Raw genomic sequence first — 17,396 nt, 5'->3', positions numbered from 1 at the left:
GTGTGTGCTCTTTTAAGCCCCATTTTATAAAAGTAAGGTACAAAGCTAGAGGGCAGACTGCGATGGAGCAGTTTACTTGGTGCACGTCATGAAAAACATGCGCAAGATTTCTTTTCAGCCCAACAAGAATGAAGATTTTGGCACAACAGGCCAGGACCCTACATCAAAGCCACTCACATCTCCCTCAGCCTGACCTAGCAGTAGCTGACATACATCTGCTTCAGCACCCTCACAAACCACTGAGAAACTTCCATCGTTTAAGATGGGAACAGAGACATCGCAGGCAGAAACATGTATTTATCCTCCTTGCATTCGCTCCAGTCGACACTAAGGCACGGGCAGGTCGGTCACTCAGTGCGTATCCCACTCAGAACAGGCTGTGCCTCTCTGCGCTGGCTGATCGCTCACTGTCCAGAGGGTAAGACTGCAAGATAAAACTTCTAGGAATATCAATAGGTCCCCGTTTGCTAAACTGTTCCTCAAGGCAGCTCAGCTCTCCATCTTTCCTGTTTGTTCTGTGTATACACTGCTCTAATCCAAACCAAAGTGACCACTGAAACGTAGCTGTTGCAGGGAGGAAAAGTCTCTCCCCCGCCCTCCGCCCCGAGTTGGCTTTATTTAAGGAAAACGCTCATCAAGGCCTTTGAAAATGTTTGTTCTCCAGAAATAAAAATATTTGAAGGCTCTTCTCCATTGCCTCCCACATCCTCCCAGCAACAGGCTCAGCCCTAGGCGAGGGAACGCTCGCCTGAAAGCGGAGTCAGTCTCTGTGTTCGCTGCTTCTTGGCCTTCTCCACGTGAGAACCTGCCAGACCATGAGCTCGTTCTATGAATGGATGATTGCTGTCCACCAGGGACAGAATTAACATCACAGACCTCACTCTTCCCAGGAATGCAGCACTGGAATCAAAGCAAAGACGAAAGGCCGACGTTTCCTGTTGCGTACAAACCACTCCCCCATCTCCAAATGTTTGTGCCTCAGCCAATGTTTGCTGAACACCGATGGGGTGAAAGGGAAAATGGCCCACTGCCAGTTCAACCAAGCCGAAAAGAACAGCGGTGCTGCGAATAATGCGCCTGCCAGGGGGTGTTGCGAGATGACTCCACCTGGAAGCAGAGCTCACTCTGGTGTTCCTGTTAGCAGCTAGCCACGGGCGATGGCATTTAATTTTTTTAAAAAATAACACCCTCCCCCCCCCAAATAAAAGTATCACAATACCACCCAGAATTTTCTTCCAGCTACTGGCCCTTCTAACTGCTAGAGCAGAACTGCACAACCAAGAGGGCTCCAGCTGTGGGGAGAAGGCTGGGGGGCTCAGGCAGCACGAATGCGGGAGTGCTGCCTCCTCAGAGCAGCACCGGTACCACCGAGTGCTGCTGCCCCACACGTCGATCAAATACACGTGGAATCACAACATTACCGTGATATCAACATACTGTCTTCCAACATCGGCGGCTATACGTTTAGCACTTTTGGCAGAGAAGATCTAGGCAATTTCAGAAGAGCATTAATGATCTATGGAAGCAATCAAAGCACCACTTCATCAGAGCTGTTAATCAGAGCTACTGAGGACCCCTGAGGCTCTGACATCCACCCGTGTTTTTGTAGTCTAGTGAGACAACGATCTTAGGAAACCACAGAGAGGCATTTCAGATACTGATACTCCAGTGAGCAACCAAAGTCCTGCCCCAGGAGATTTCAGTCCAAACAAATACGACAGGACCGGGCTGTGAAAGCATGCTAGCAGAGCTTCAGTGCTTAGAGGCAGAGGTGGGTCCGTACTACGTGTCAAACACCTGTTCCGTCCCTCCTGGTCTCAGTAATTCACCTGTGAGAAAGAACAGCTGAGGAAGGGGATTCAACATGAATTGTTTCAGCGGAGTCTGTCCCGCTGCACACTTCCCTCTCAGTCCAGATAATATTTCTAAAGATGCGAAGAGGATCTACCCATCGGTACAAAAGAAAGCTACAGTCTTAAGATCAAACCTCAGCCACTCTGCCTCACTTGCTGCGACATCTGCTGCAGACTTTTGAAAGGCATTTTAAAATGCTTTGATGATAGCTAGGTGCTGCAAGAAGCACTGCATCCTGATTTTTCAGGACCATCTATGTACAATCGCTTACCTTGCATAGCATAACTCAAAAGCTGTCGTTTATTCTAGCTAACTCAGGGGCGTATATGGAACTACGCTGCACGTCTGTGTTTGCCAGAGTGAGCCCGAACACATTACGAAGTTCCCCACTGTTTGCTGGAAGGAAGCTGGCTCTCATTGTTTCCATCACTGGGGTAACACAGACAAGCGCTAACAACGAAAGCATCAATCAAACCAAGCCGAGCCCGCACCAGTCATATGGCAAATACAGAAGGATTTCAGACAATATAAACACCACGAGGTTCTCCGAGAAAGTGGTATTTCCTGCAGATTAACACACTGAGGCAGTTTCACCAACGTGCCCTAAGCTTGATTTGGCTCCTGGAGTTTTGCATCCTTTTAGGAAATCACAGATTTAGACATGGCTCATCAGAACTTTCACTAGAAACCCAGAGCACCTGAGCCGACTTAAACCAATCACATGCTTCAGTGCTAACAAACCAGTGAGTCCAAATGAGACCCGTGTATAAAGAGGGATTCATTCATTTGTTAAACTTTGATTCATGTACCGTGTGGTTGACCTGAGAGGAGCCCAGAGGATTAATGAAAATCACATGCTGGGAGCTTTTCCTGATGCAGGATTTAGTCAGTTTTATTTCTGAATGCTCACTCTGCCATGGCTGCTCACGCAGCTGGGTTCAGAAGGGGATCCGCCTTCCAGGAGACTCAGATTGAACACTCGCAGATCTACAACAAAGCCAGCTCTAAATGCTTGTGCTTCGACAAACACATCCGTACGGCATACAGATTTGCTAATCTAATATCTGTATAAAAATGCCACACACACACACAAAAATCAGAATTTCCACTTTTGCTCTTATTGATAGCCTTCTGAGCCAACATTGCTTTTGTCTGCTTAGAACAGAAACCAGAGGGCTATTTTTTCTTCAACAAATACTTTAATGCACATTATTTCAGAAACACTGTTCTAAAAATTTTTGGATTGTGGACTACCATCAAGTTCCACAATTTTTTCCCCAGGTAACCATGTTTTTACTATAAAGTTTCTATTTTAAAATAATGTAATGGCAGTCCCATTTTGTAGACCAGCATCAAAACACTTAGTATGGCCTTGCATACCAGTAGTGCCCTACAGAGCAGTCTGGGAATGCTGCTTTAAAGGGTTCAGGTTGCAAACACAGTTTCCATGCTGAGTACATAGCATTTGCACAGAATAAAAGGCAACATGCATTCATCTCAGTTATTCTAACAGACAGAAATCCGATATATACATTCACATTAAGTCCAGAAACAAAGGGAGGGAAAACAGGAGAGACATTAACCACTTTACGATGGAATGACCCACAGAAACAGCCACGATGGAATATTCCCCATGCTTTTACACCTTAATAAGAGAACTGTCCACTGATTTCTGTAGTGCGGAGGAAGGGCAAAGAACGGGATGGTGTCTCTCACGCAGGACACATGCTAGTCTGAACTCCGGTGCACAAAAAGGACACGAGAAGGCACAGAGTCTTCTCTTGAAGAATTAACTTGTTTTACCGATTTCTTAGGAGAGTTAGAGGCCAGGGGAAAATTAATGAGTGGAAAGCAGCCAGGAAAAATCTAGTCCAGTTTATTTACTAGAAACAGCATGAAACAAACTATTCTATTGACCCTCTGCTGCTTCTTGGTGAGATTTATTGTGAGCCATGAGCAAGTTCGACATGATCCCTGGAAAAAAGTGTATGAACATAAGCACCAAATAAAATGAGCAGCCAAATTCCTGGCTACTCCATCTACTGACCGTAACATTTTTGCTCCCTAAAGCCCTTTATTCCAAACAGCAGCTCTGATGGAATCAAGACTGCCAGCTCAATTTTTTCCCAGAACTGCTAGGGACAAAGTTAATCCTCCTGGATTCTAGTTCTTGCAATGGCTCGGTCTGTTGTCATGTCCTGTTCAGTTGTTTGTTGAAACACATTACATCAGCCTGGTTTTAAATGTGATATTTCCAGCTTCACATTGAAGAAAAGATCACGGAGTGTGAGTTGTTCACACACCAAAGCTGAGAACAGGAGGGCCACTTGCCCACTCCTGTGAACAGTTGCCTAAATCTTGCACATGCACTGAATAGAGCAGGTCTCATGCAAGATTGCCTGAAAGGAAAAGGACTAGAAGAGCTAGTCTGTTGTTGAACAGCTATCATCTTAATTTTCCTTGATCCCTTCATTTTTTCTGGTTTCTGAATGTTCTGTCATTTAGAAAACATGAAGACATTCGGCATCTTTCTTTAAACGTGCGTAAGAGTCATATATACTTTTATACAGTGACAGGATAAGCCTTAACCTTGGATAAATGCAAAGGTATGATATTACCTGCTGGAGTTTGTTGAACACTGGGTTGCTCAGCTGTGTGGGAGTGTGTCTCCCTTTCTTCTGGCAAATTCTTGGCTATAAATAAGAAGAAAAATAAATGCACTGGTCGTAAAATTTGTTAATGAATCTAGAAAATGTTCGCATCATACTCAGTTCACTGAGCTACTACGCTGCACGTCTTGAAAGGCCAGGCACAATCTCCACAGAATGTTACGTTTCATGGATGTCATTTTTATCTAGGATTATTCACTTCAGATAAAACAGTATCACTCATCTGCTCTGAAGCTCATTCTGATTGGTTAAAATGCACTCACACAGAAAACAGTTATTCTGAGCTAAGCAGAAAGGTAGCTGCTCTTATAACTTAATCCTCTGTAGTATGAGTAGTAAAATAATACATAGGAAGTTTTGAATTCTCCTCTTTTCCCTACCACACGTATGTAACTATCATTTGCTTAGATGAGGATTTGTAGTGTTCTGCAACTAGATCCTAACAGAAAAGGGAACTGAATGAAACCTACAGGCAGAACATTGAGGCATGGGCATCTGTTCTATCCTTGTATTATTCCTGCACGATGCTACTTCCATCTGGCAATGGTTCGTGTAAATCTGTCCATCTGATCCACACACAGGCTCCCCATCGTAGCCACAGTCTCGCGAACACATACACTGCTCAAAATACTCATCCTCCAAGCAGCCAAAAATGTTATTGCACGGTCCAGAGTGAACAAAGCCTGAAAAGTAAACAAAAACATCCAAAGCAATATTTTTGCATAGCATGGGGAAGGGGAAGATGGAGTGGCAATTTTCTTCTGTTTCTCTAAGTTTTCATCTTGAATTCCCTAAGACTTCTCATAGGAATTTACAAACTTGGTAGAATAAAAAGCTCTGGGAACAAAGTCGTCTTTCTGAAAGAATCATATTGCAGCAGACTGCAGATACAGGAGAAAGCAACTATTTTGTATGACATAGAGGACTGAAAGGAACATATAGTTTCCGAGGAAAGTTATTGCTTTCACTGATGCATGAAAACGTTCGATCTTCTTACAGTTAATTGTGCAACTCTATTGCAAGATACTTTAGAGAAAGAAAACCAAATTGCATTTTAAGGAGTTTTTACCTCTACGTTTATTAACACATCTCACTTTGTGCAGGTTCTTCGAGAATTATACATTATATCTTGCCTCTGAAGCACATAATAGTCACTTTCATAGAGCAGACTACATTGGTCTGGCTGTCTGAAGTCTAATACTGCAATCCCACAGACCTTTGTAAAACTTCCACTAATACATACTGTGAAACAGAGCATTTCTCTAAATATAATTTTGAGTTCTGAACTCCTGGAAAGTATGTCTGTGGGCTCCATTTTCCAAAAAAATCTGCTTGGCTTTGGTGCAACTTACCAACCCATTGGCTAGCCGAGCTTTCCACCTCATTGCACGTTGGCCCATCACACAGCTCCCGAGCCAAGGGACTGTTTTCACTCACGTTGTAGAAACGAGTTGCTTCAAAAGCTGCAGGCCAGCAAGAAAGAGAAGTCACAACTGAGCCTTATGCCTAGAGCTCTAATGCTGGCAAAAATTAAAGGAAAATGGGCACCTACCTGGCTCATAGTAATCGTACACTTTGATAGGAACAGGAGCTGTTTTCCCAACTATATGCTCTCTGAAAGCTTGAAACTTTACACAGGTCATGCACTGGCTAGGAATCTGTATGAAATTATGTAAAAGACTCATTGTAAGAATTGCACTTTAAGTGAAGAGAGAGACAAATAAACATAGCATGTGCCCCATATGTAACACACCGTGCTGGACACCTGGGGAGAATGAAGACACCTCCAATACCAGTTATAGAGACAAAGATAATGAATAAAAGCCAAACAGGATGAGTAAAAACACGTGATACTTTGCCGGCCTTTAAAGCACATACTTGCCATACAACAACATCAGAAAGGCAAACCTGAAACTCCAGCTGTATTCTCTGGCTTACCTAACACCACTCCCGTCATCAGCCAGCTCACTAATGCGACTCCCTAACAATTTACTGCTGATGACCGAGCCAGGAGAGAGCTCATCTTGCACGCTCAGGTCTGTGCTGAGATCGGAATTAGACTGCATTTATACTCCATCCTTTTAGCAATGCTAGTGGTACCTGAGGGTGAGATTATTTTGAGGCAAAAACTAAGTGATATCTGCCCAGCTGAAGCTAATCACCTGCCTCCATCATGCTTTCTTTTCCAAATAAAACCACAACACCCACCCGCCTCAAAAGAGCCTCAAGCAACCAGCTCATTAAAGCTGCAGGGTAATCCTCATCTGCGTGGGACCGCCAACGCCAGCAGACTGTATCCATGCCTCATGCACCAGCCATTTGCCTTTCACTGAAAAGCAACATATTTATAAGAAAAAGTCATTACCTCATCAAAATAAAAAAGGACTTTTCTTCCATCCACTTCATATCGTTTTAATCCAATTTGCTTGTTCATCAATAACTGGGGAGAAAAAATATCACCAGGTTTAGTTTCATCTCATTTTATAAAAAACAGTTTGAAATTAGAGAAGAAAGATTTTTAGACTGCTTAGAAAACTGATCAGACACTAAAACCCAGCGATTTCTTCTGCTGGAAAGGGACGTTTCAGCGAGAGGGGAAACGCCAAGAGGAACGCAGCTGCTGTCATACGACTCAGGAAAAAGCCATCTCTGTTCTTTTCTGTGACCTGATGAGGAACGCTGGCAAGGTGCGCAGTGCTGAGTGTTCTTCCTGGTCCCTGGTGCGTTTATCTCCCTCAGACTATGCCTGACATATCATCCATCATCTAATTGAATAGTTCCCAGGTTGTTTTCAGTACCAAGGCTCAAGCAAGACCTCAGAGACCCCAAAACACTCGATAAAGTCTCTTATTTACGCTCCTTCAGGCCGCCAGGGAATTATGCTGCTGGATTGCACTGGGTATTAAAGGTCCCCTTCTCCCACCAGCTGAAAAATCCAGAACATTCTTCTGCCAGGAAAATTAATCCTTACATTTGAAAAGAGCAGCCATTTGAAAGAGCCCTAGGCATCCTCCCTTTTAACGCACGGGGTCAGGCCACTCATCTTCTCTCCCCTGAGGCCCAGAGATTTGTCATTTGCATTGTACCAGCCAGGCCCGCAGACTCCCTCTTCTTGGGCTTTTTATTTATTGGGACAACCCGCATGGCTAAGGAGTGTCAGAAGACAATCTAAGAGTACTTCCCACATCTGGGGTGCTACCGCCCCTGGTCTTCCCCAGCCCTATGTAAAAATGCTCCAGCTCATCTCCTGCTGCTGCCCGCAGCTCTCTCGTGATCACGGGCTTCAGAGGAAAGTGCAAGAGCCCTCGTTTATGGAATTACTGCACCACCCCGAAGAATCCAGTAACTATCTCCCTGCTACAGAATGCTAACTAATCACCACCAAAACATAAATGCTATCATCTGATATAATTCTACAAAATTTTATTTTAAGATTTCCAAAAGAGTTACTCCTATGATTTTCCATATTTGGAATACTAACATCTCAATATTATAATGACTGACACGCTGTATGTACTTGATCAGTCGATTAATCATTAATGTTTTGATAAATTGTATCCAGAATACATCTGTCACGCGAAAAACATTTAATCCAGAGGCTGGGGAAGATGGTGGTCTGTGGAACAGGCCTCTTGTGTTTGAATCTCAGTTTGGGGAGCAAAGTAACGGCCAGAGCAGATACTTTAATTCTATTCTCCAAACTGTCCTATTACTTTAACCTCTCTGTCAGACAACTCCCTTTGCAACACAGGGATGATATTTTCTTGTCCCCCCCGCCTTTTTTTTTTTTTTTTTTTTTTTTTAATGTTCTTAAGTTATTTTGAGATCTTAGAACGAAAACTCTGTGGAAAGGAGAACAAAGCATTATTATTATTACACATTAGAATGACACGAAGCAAAAAGCATTTCTCCTGAAATTTGCCCAAACCTGCTACCAACAGCTTTAACTGTGAATTTCTTCAGCATAGTGCTTCTAGTTGTAAAAGCCTGCACACAGCTTCCTGCTATTACTGTAACAAGCAAAGGAACATGTGTTTAAGTCCCACACAATATGGAAAGGGCCAATTTAATTTGTCCTTATAATTTTAGGGGCCTGATGGTGGCTGTTATTACTCAGCAGTAGATGGCTGCAGACAGTCCTTTTATGAGGGCTTGGAGAGGCTGGCGCCACCGGGAAATGCTCGGCTCAGCTAAAGTTGCATTTTTCTGGTGAAGCTTGATATATACCAGCCTGTGGTGACCTCCTGACCTTGTCGACACCCGGCATTATTAGAAGGATTTGTGACTGCAGAGCCAGGGGGGCTGCCCTGGCCCTGCAACAGAGCATTCATTAACCATCAGTGCCCCGGAGCGGCGCGTGGGCCCGCTCTGCGCACACTGCTGCCTTGTGAGGCCAAACAACAAACAAGGAAATCTGATTTACAGCCCTGCCCCTCCGCACCACGAGGGGAGGGAAATGGCCAGGGTAACAAGAAAAGGCAGCAGTGGGAATGACCAGACTCGGCTCTGCTGAAGGTGGCGTTCAAAATATGAGACAAAACTAATACTGGGTCTTCAGCGGAAGAATTTTGGTTTTGTCAGCATGATTTCAATACACTTTTGATAGCCGCGCATTAGGGTTGTATCTGCATCTTCACTGCCTACCTAAATATATGCTTGAGCTTTGTCCCTGCAATTCATCTTTACAGATATGCAAAGGGTTTCTGCAATAAGAAAGGTGCAATTCAGCCCTTCAAGGGGAATATTGCCCCTTGAAGATGCAATATCCTTCCCAATTTAGCAAAGTCTCCTACTGCCCAAAGGAAGTAATTCTGTCTGGTTATGGAAAGGGACTGCCCAGTACTGAGTCCCAAGAGGGGAATCCTCTCTCCAAATTAAGGCATCAATACATAGTTTTTTGCCCAAAGAACTTTGAAAACGGTGGGTTTTTAGCCAGCTCTTTTGCATCTGAGAAGCACTGAAGAAGTATGTACGGCGTGAAGTACCTGACATCCTTCTGAGGCAGGCTTCCCAGACACTGACGCATCTATCTGACACGAGCACTGGGGGTAAGTCTCCCTGTTTCTCTGCTCTAGTTTCCGTGTGCCCAGTGTTTGTTTCTGGTGTAGGAGTGCTGACCAGCACCTGCTCAAGGAACTAGCAGTGCCAAGGTACCAGCGAGATGGCACTGAACGCAACAGAAGAATTTCTGAAGCCATGAGAAACCAAACATCGGAGACAGGCTGGTGTCACAGAGCACAAGGATTATGGCAACATGGTAGAAGACAAGAGAGAATAAGAGGTGCTGCAAACAAAAGTGTTTTGAAACATCATGCAGCTAGTTCATTGGGGAACCAGAATCAGAGTTTCCTTGCAGAGTGTATATCCTAATGTTAATCGTATATTCGCGGTTGTCTTCAGTGTTTCCTCTACTTAGAACACGTACAACACGCCCAGAGCACAGCTCAGTGTAAACCATCAGACACAGCACAGGCAGAGATTGCTGCGTGTAGCAGCCTTTTAGTAGTAACTGAATACAGTTACTGTCTGGCCCAGCCGTGCAAACCAGCCTCACGGCAGAGCACAGCTGCCCTGGCGAAAAGGAAAGGAGTCCAGGGACTGAGCTCGCAGAACCTGTGCAGTCCCTTGTGACACACGAGCTTATGGGACCTTCTCAGGACTCACAGCTTAGAAACTCTTCACTTTGTCCCCTGCTGAAACCGGTACAGGAGGTGTTCACTCAGTACAGCCTGGACAACAGGAACTCCTATGCCTGTAATTCCTTCTTAGCCCACTTCAGGAAAAATGAGTACAGGGATTTGTTACTTGACCTAACAATTTTTCTGCTCTTCTGTAATGAAAACTCCTTTGCACTCTTTGTTTCAACTCTTTCCTTCCCTTTACTCGTCCTTTCCCTCTGCTGATAAAACATTCCGTGGGTTTAACACCATAAAGATATCCTGTTGTTCTCCTCCTGTCCCATTTTGAGTTCTCTGGTCCTAAGCCAAGTTTCCATCCATATTTTTTTCTGACATTATTTATGTAAATTACTATGAAAGAGCTTATTTGAAAGCAGTACCAATGGCTGCCACTCTAGCACCTTCAGCAGGAGGAGATAAAACAGTAAGCAAACCCACTACAGGCCCCCTCACCTAATTTTCCTCCTTTCTGTTACCACAGGGATACTGGAGACCTCCTACTGGTGGTCCTGCCTCATCTGAATAGCCACATTCAGTTTGTTGCACCATTTGTTGCACGTGAGAGAGAATATCACACTCAAAGGACAACAGGCAAATAAAACCCCAAACATTTTACATGCATGCATTTGAAAACAGAATTCTCAAAATGCAGCTAGTGAACAGATACAAAATAACTTTGATATTTCTTTTTACAGGAATAATTTCAGATCTGATCAACACACATCTCTACAAGAGTACTCCAGCACAGCTCCCCAATACTGAAAGGATGCAATTCTCCTCTTGGGAAATAACACACAGGTTTCTCTGGCTTCAGTGACAGCCCAGGAGACCGTCTGACAGCAGCTTTTGACGTGGACTGAAGAGGAACATACTGGTCTCATTTTCTCCAAGAAAATGCAATGGTGTTAGAAGTTAGCCAAATCAAGTGAAATCCTAGACAAGACAAAGCAACGCGCACTTTTCGTTGAATTACAATGGCAAATTAAATTGCCTGGTCTTCACTACGATTCTACTTTTAAATTCTTTCCTCAAATCCCTCCCCCCCCAGCATAATAATGACAAAGTTACTAACAGAAGAGATCTTTTGTAAGTCAAATACTTTTTGCTCTTTACCGGTTCTCAAGGATGCAAGGATTTTACACCTCTTTAGTTACATAGTCCTTAAAAACTCTATTTGCAGCATAAAACCCACCAGTGAATACACTGTGATGCTCCCACAAAATCTAAAGCAAAGCTGCAGATTGCAGTTCACCTCCCCTAGAGGGCTGGCTGGGTAAGAGGCACATTCTGTCCACCTCAGTTTGGCTTGCAATAAACATGATGTTCTCGCAGAAGGGGGGGGGGGGGGGGGGGGGAAAGGGCAAAAAATTCCAAGACACAGAGCCTCCAAAGAAATGGAATCCAGATGTTGGAGATAACACAGCCCACTAAGAAGCCATAAACAGCTCCTGTTAGAGCACATTTTCACTTCAGCATTTCCAAATGGATCTCATTTAATTACTGCGCACTGCGCTCAGTAATAAACCTTCATTTGGCCACGTTTGGTACGTTTGTCAATCTTGCTCAGAACATGTGTTTACTCATCTCAGATAAATATTTTTTGACAAGTGAAATCTCCTGCACCCCCGATTTTAATTGCACCTTTTCGGACAGTGCTCTAACATTCAATGGCATTTGCTTCCTATGCTCCCCAAAGGGAATCCCTGCCAATTAGAGCACCAGATCCTGGCCCAAGACCATGCCTTTCCCTCTCATGCCATCTTACCTGCTCTAGGCTCTCAATATCTGCACGAAACCCTGAGAACAACGGCACTTCCAAGACAGCCATGTTAGAAGATCCAGAGTGCAGCCACCTTCCCATGAGAACAAAAAGAGAGAAAGAATGAAAACAAACTCAGGATCCAAGATAACAAATGGTACATGGACAACTCAGGATGGAGAACAACTGAAACAAACTTCAGAGGGAAAATTATGTCAAGGATCTACGCTTCTTTGAAGGACTTGTTGAAAGCCACAGTCTACTCAGTTTTACAAAATGTTCTTTTCTGCTGTTATTCAACAAAAAATAAGCACAACTCAGAGAGGGCAGAGAAGTAGGAGATGTCCAGGCAAATGGAGGCAGAAAACCAGAAGGATGGATGTAGTCTCCTGTGGGGCTGCTTGCATTATTTTTCAATTAATCACTGAGAAAATGCATTGGGTAAAAGGAAATAACCCCTTGGAGTAGAAGAAACTTCTGTTCTTTTCCAAGTGGAGGACTGTAAATGGATTGTGGTGTAAGAGGAATGCCTTCCCTATACCAGGCAGAGTCATTCAACCCCAGGGTTTCATAAATGGCCACTTCCCTCCAGCACCTACTTGACACTGAGAAAAACATCTTTGCTAGTGAGTCTGCAAACTCATTCTCTAGTTAGTAGTGTTAAAGAATTCAATGCCTATATTGTCCTCTATAATATCAATGAAGACTCCAAAAAACCACTGAAATTCAGAGTTATTACTGCTGAAGTGCGCACAAGGGGGAAAAAAGCCACAGGAAGAGGTGGAGAGAAAGTTTATTTGGGCCATTGCGAAAGATTTCTGTTTCTTGCAGTATGGCAGAAGGGTCGACACTGCAACAACAAAGCTCCTGCTAATTCTAGAACAATGCTCCTTTTCTCTGCATTCACAGAGTCAGCTCTAAATTATCCCTCCTTGGCAGCTTACCTGTTTGCTGCTTAGTCGCACCACAAAGATGATGAGCTTGGACCCAGGAGGGCTTATTAGCTCATGCCCAGCACTGAGACAACACAGTACACAGCTTCCAGGACCAAATTTGCCAGATCTGAACTGCCTGCTGCAGGGCTACTTGGAGACCTCCATATGGAGACCTCCAAAGCTCCAGTGGGTGTGTGAGTTTGATGCAGCCCTGCACAGAGCCAGCCTGGATGTAACGCCACAGCCAAGCTCATACGCCCACAGTAGCATGAGACGCTCCGTGGACTGATCTAGTTGGCTCCGTGTGAGACAGTTCAGGGCTGACAGTCTCCCAGAGACATCAAGCCTTGTTAATCCCCATCTAAGTCCACGCACCATACTCCCTAAAAAATCCTATAATATCCCTTTACCTGTATTTTTCCCATATCACAGCCCTCTATTTCCCATATTGTTTTCTAACTCCTTGAAAGTGCCCCAAGGACTTCATCACTGAGCATGACAACACTTAAAACAATTACATTCTGAAGAACAGCCCCAGCTCAAAATATTTCAGTTGTCATCCTTAGATGCTCTCCTCTATTTGCATTGCCTAACTAAGATGATGAAGGAGTTAAAAGAGCATCATTACAGGAAGAGGGGAGGAAAGGGAAGATTTCATTTGCTTTTGTTTTCTTTCCAAGCAATCAATCTCCTTGGACTGGGCTTCCTCTCAAATTTCTGTCTTTGCTCCAGCAATTCCCAGGGCAGAAGTTTCAGAAATAACACCAGAAAGGTTGTGTTGATGCAGGGCAGCCTCCTTAGTTACTGGCATCTTCAAGGACTGACAAGACTTTATAAGCCTGCCTCCCCAGTACTGACTTTAAGCAAAACATGTAAGTGGATCGATACAGGTCAGAAACTATTCTTGCTGCTGTTTGCCTATAGGCAAGCTGTTCTCTCTTAATATCTTAAGTTTCCCAGTCTATAAAATGAAGCAAGAACTGCTAATGTCCTTGCGAAGTGCTTTGAGAGCTAGGAATGAAACTTCTGGAGCTTTAGTATCATGCCATCTTTAAAAATTATTTTAAATTTCTTTATGCAGAATAAGGAGATAAGCAATGAGCTTTGGAGAGCTTACTAACAAATATCTGCGTATATTGTGCCTTTACCACAGATTCCAAATTCATACCATGGCAATAATCACCTTCTGTTAGGTTTTTGATATCCAAAACTGAAGAACGTGCAACTCAAACATTAAAGTCAAGTCAATAATATTTATAAAACTATCAACGCGATTAAGATATGAGTTATTGACTCTTAAGATATGACATTACATAGCTCTTTGAGGCTTTTAAGGAAGGCCTGTTATGAAGACCTAGAAAATAATCCAGAACTTTTTTTTTTCCACCTGATACAAGTAAACGACATTCAATTTGTCTTCTTCCGGTTTTGGAGATGCAATAATGAAACTTAATAATAAAAACCTAAGGTGTCGCCCTCTTTGTAAATTTTGTTCTTGTTTCTGTACATTTGACATATACTTAGCACTAAAATTATTAATGCCAGCAGACAAGGCTCGTGAATGTCCATGCAATAACTCAGTCCTACAACCCACTATTATGGCTGAAATTCTGCATTCTGCACGTGAGGTGCTTCTATCTTACAGCGTTTGAGATAGAGACAGCGCAGCAAGAAAGGATTTGGTATTTTTCCTTTATCAGTATAGATGTGCTGATCAGCAAACTAGATGGTCTCTGAGAAACAGGCAGGACATGTTGCAGACTGGCATTTCCTACCTAGTGCACGTCTCCAGTATGACCTTGTATTCCTGATGGTCCTGATCTGAAGCTGGGTCATCATCATCCACCAGTGTCCTCTCTCTGTGCAAGGCTTCAGAGCGATTCTCGTCTGGAGAGACAGACCGCAGGAGATTTGGAGCTTGAAGATGCTGCTCTGACTTTGGCTCCTTCAGGTTAACCAGGAGCTGGAAAGCTGGTTTGGCAATAGGATCAGGTACATTGTAAGTGACATCAATCTGCAGCAGAAAGGGGGAGAAAAAACCAAAACAAATCAGGGAGGTTTATTAGACCCCAGCGTTTCATAGCATCTACAAACGTTCCCCTAAGACCAGCATAAACGCCAGACCTCTTCAGAGAGAGGTAAGGCAGACACAGAGGCAATGGAGGCTTTGCAACACAGTCATATATAGGTAAAGCCATACCAGAGCAGATTCACCCCAGTACAATCACATTTGCTTCTACGAACCAAAGCAACGCCACGTTATAGAACTACTTTGAGAAAAATTCAAAGTGTGACTCCTCCCTCATAGCAAATTGGGATTACGAAAAGTAGCAAATAAACTGTGAGTTTAGAGACCACCTGCTCACATGCTGTCTCTAGCCCCATGGTAGCTTTACCTGCATCAGACAGCAGCCTTCACCTTTGGCACTCACAAACAGCCCCGTTGGAATACTGGGGATCTGGGGAGAATCCACAGTTAAGACACAGACAAGACATGGCACTCAGAATTGAAACAAATATCAATTTTAGCTTTATTCTGTACAAAATATCTTTCTGGTTACAAAGGAGACTGCAGAAGCAAAGCATGGCTCACTGTTTTCAGCCACCTGCATTTAACAGTGGTAGAAACAAGCAGCAGCACAAAATAAGCATCAGGCATTAGTGATGGTGAAAAATGCCTGTAACTTCGAGTGCTGCCTCCTTCACTTCAGAACCCAGCCATAAAACCCCAGAAAGTCACAAGACCTCAGTGTTTAACGTGTGCTTTTACCATTACTGAACTTATCCGCGTTGTCATTCAGAACCCGGCTCCTGTGGATCACTTTAAAAATTTGGCTACATAAGCACAAAACCACCTACCACTGCAGTCTGGAGGACTTTTTTATTCATCTTGTTAAGCTCAAACGTCTCCTGGTAGTCTAGATTAGTAGAAGCCAAGGAAATGGTAAGGTTGACTCCTCCAACATAAGAAAGGATAGCATATTCAGCCAGAGCCTGCAGGGCTACACAGGTGTCCTAGGGAGCAGAAGAGGGAGAGACCAGAACAGTGAGGAACACAGGAGCATAGTAAACTTAAAAACAAGTGCTGTGCTGTACAGTCATCAGCTTCTGGCAGCAGAATCTTCCTTATTAATTCAGATAGCAAAGGAAATATCAGGCTTTGTTCACTTTTACTGTCAAAGGCATTTGTAAGGACGAAGTCTAAGTTCTTTTTCAAATTATCAGTCTGAGAAGGAAGCAGTAAAGAGCACTGGGAAGTTTTTCTTCTTACCAGGACACAGACAAGTTTCTCTCTAGATGGAAACTCTGCATTGACCGTTCCTGAATTAATTGATTTCTACAATTGATTATGCATGCATTGAAGCTGCCTTTTTTGAGGGCAGCCCACCTGAGTAGATGAGAATCCTCCAAGTGCATTCCTCTGCTGTGAAAGCCATTTTACTACTGGGAGCGCAGAGGCCACGTCTCCTAGGAGTGTGTACGTCAAAAGGGCATAAGATGTCATTTCCACTTCTGCAGAAACAACTGCAAGGGGAGGAATAAAAAAAATTTATCAGAATACCATCTAGAAGTGAGAATCTGGGAAGGTGTAGAGATAGTTCTATCAATATGCACTAACTAAGCTAAGAGTCTGTAGAGGTAAACACAGGAAGAGAAAAATGAAGTTAAAAGATGTCTGCATCCAAGATGCATCATGTCCCAAAGATATCTCTGCTTCCAACACAAGCTCTTTCCTTCACACAATAGATAACCTTCTTTCTACTTGATTGCATGCCACAAGGAATTTCTCTCCCACTCTAGTTCTACTTTGCTGCTGCCCATGCTGTATCCCTGTCCTAGAGATCTTCATACAATATCTAGTTAGAGCCTTCCTGAACATTGGTGCACCTACATCCTATTAGAAGAGTCAATGGCTTTAAGTGACTTGAAAATTATAGCATCATTCACTGTTGTTGTGGCTTTGCTAGTTGAACTCTAGGAAATCAGCTAAAATGCCAGTGACTGCTGGGTATACAATCCCTAGGTCCTTTTGAAAACACAAAGCTAAACAGCTCTAAAATTAAGTGTATTTGACTTCTCTCAGATTTCCATTTCAAATTATTCCTCCCTGTTGGAATCCCATATGGCTCTCACTCTTCCATATCACTCACTTTATAAAACTGGAGTGAAAAATGGTGAAATAGTTGGGGCTCAAAAGCTCAAAAGACAGGTCGTCTCCACCACATCTAGTTCTGTCTCTCACTTGCTCTCAACCAGCTCTTTCAGCATAACGTTACCTGCCTTTTACGAGAGCTCTCATTTCATCCAGCCCCTGCCCTGACTGCCTGCCATTTTCAGAATACCTTGGCCCTTGGCTAAAGCAGCTTGCTTTGGGGATCAAAACCTTGTGTCCCTCCAGAAATGCTAACAGATTTAAAAAAAAAAAAAAAAAAAGGAAAAAACGGTGAGGGAAATTTTAAAGTGTATTATATAAAGTGTTCACTAGAACACATGCAGTCAC

The 17,396-nt window shown here is 43.5% G+C and overlaps 1 protein-coding gene across 2 annotated transcripts in view; it reads right to left on the bottom strand.

Annotated features, from left to right (window-relative positions):
• The window catches only part of CPAMD8 (C3 and PZP like alpha-2-macroglobulin domain containing 8), a 51,952-nt gene that overhangs the window by 3,614 nt on the left and 30,942 nt on the right, over positions 1 to 17,396 (bottom strand). For both annotated transcript variants that reach the window (XM_074565732.1, XM_074565733.1), the window contains exons 32-41: positions 16,284 to 16,420; positions 15,755 to 15,910; positions 15,292 to 15,354; positions 14,671 to 14,909; positions 11,967 to 12,054; positions 6,889 to 6,963; positions 6,076 to 6,181; positions 5,876 to 5,986; positions 4,994 to 5,206; positions 4,473 to 4,547 (exon numbers count right to left, since the gene is read on the bottom strand). In XM_074565732.1, coding sequence (XP_074421833.1) covers positions 4,473 to 4,547; positions 4,994 to 5,206; positions 5,876 to 5,986; positions 6,076 to 6,181; positions 6,889 to 6,963; positions 11,967 to 12,054; positions 14,671 to 14,909; positions 15,292 to 15,354; positions 15,755 to 15,910; positions 16,284 to 16,420 — 1,263 coding nt within the window. The remainder of the gene's footprint in view (positions 1 to 4,472; positions 4,548 to 4,993; positions 5,207 to 5,875; positions 5,987 to 6,075; positions 6,182 to 6,888; positions 6,964 to 11,966; positions 12,055 to 14,670; positions 14,910 to 15,291; positions 15,355 to 15,754; positions 15,911 to 16,283; positions 16,421 to 17,396) is intronic.

This window comes from Larus michahellis, chromosome 23 (genome assembly GCF_964199755.1).
Source record: "Larus michahellis chromosome 23, bLarMic1.1, whole genome shotgun sequence".
Lineage (NCBI taxonomy): Eukaryota > Metazoa > Chordata > Aves > Charadriiformes > Laridae > Larus > Larus michahellis.
The sequence above is the reverse complement of the archived record's forward strand: the minus strand, read 5'-3'. Positions and strand labels throughout refer to the sequence as shown.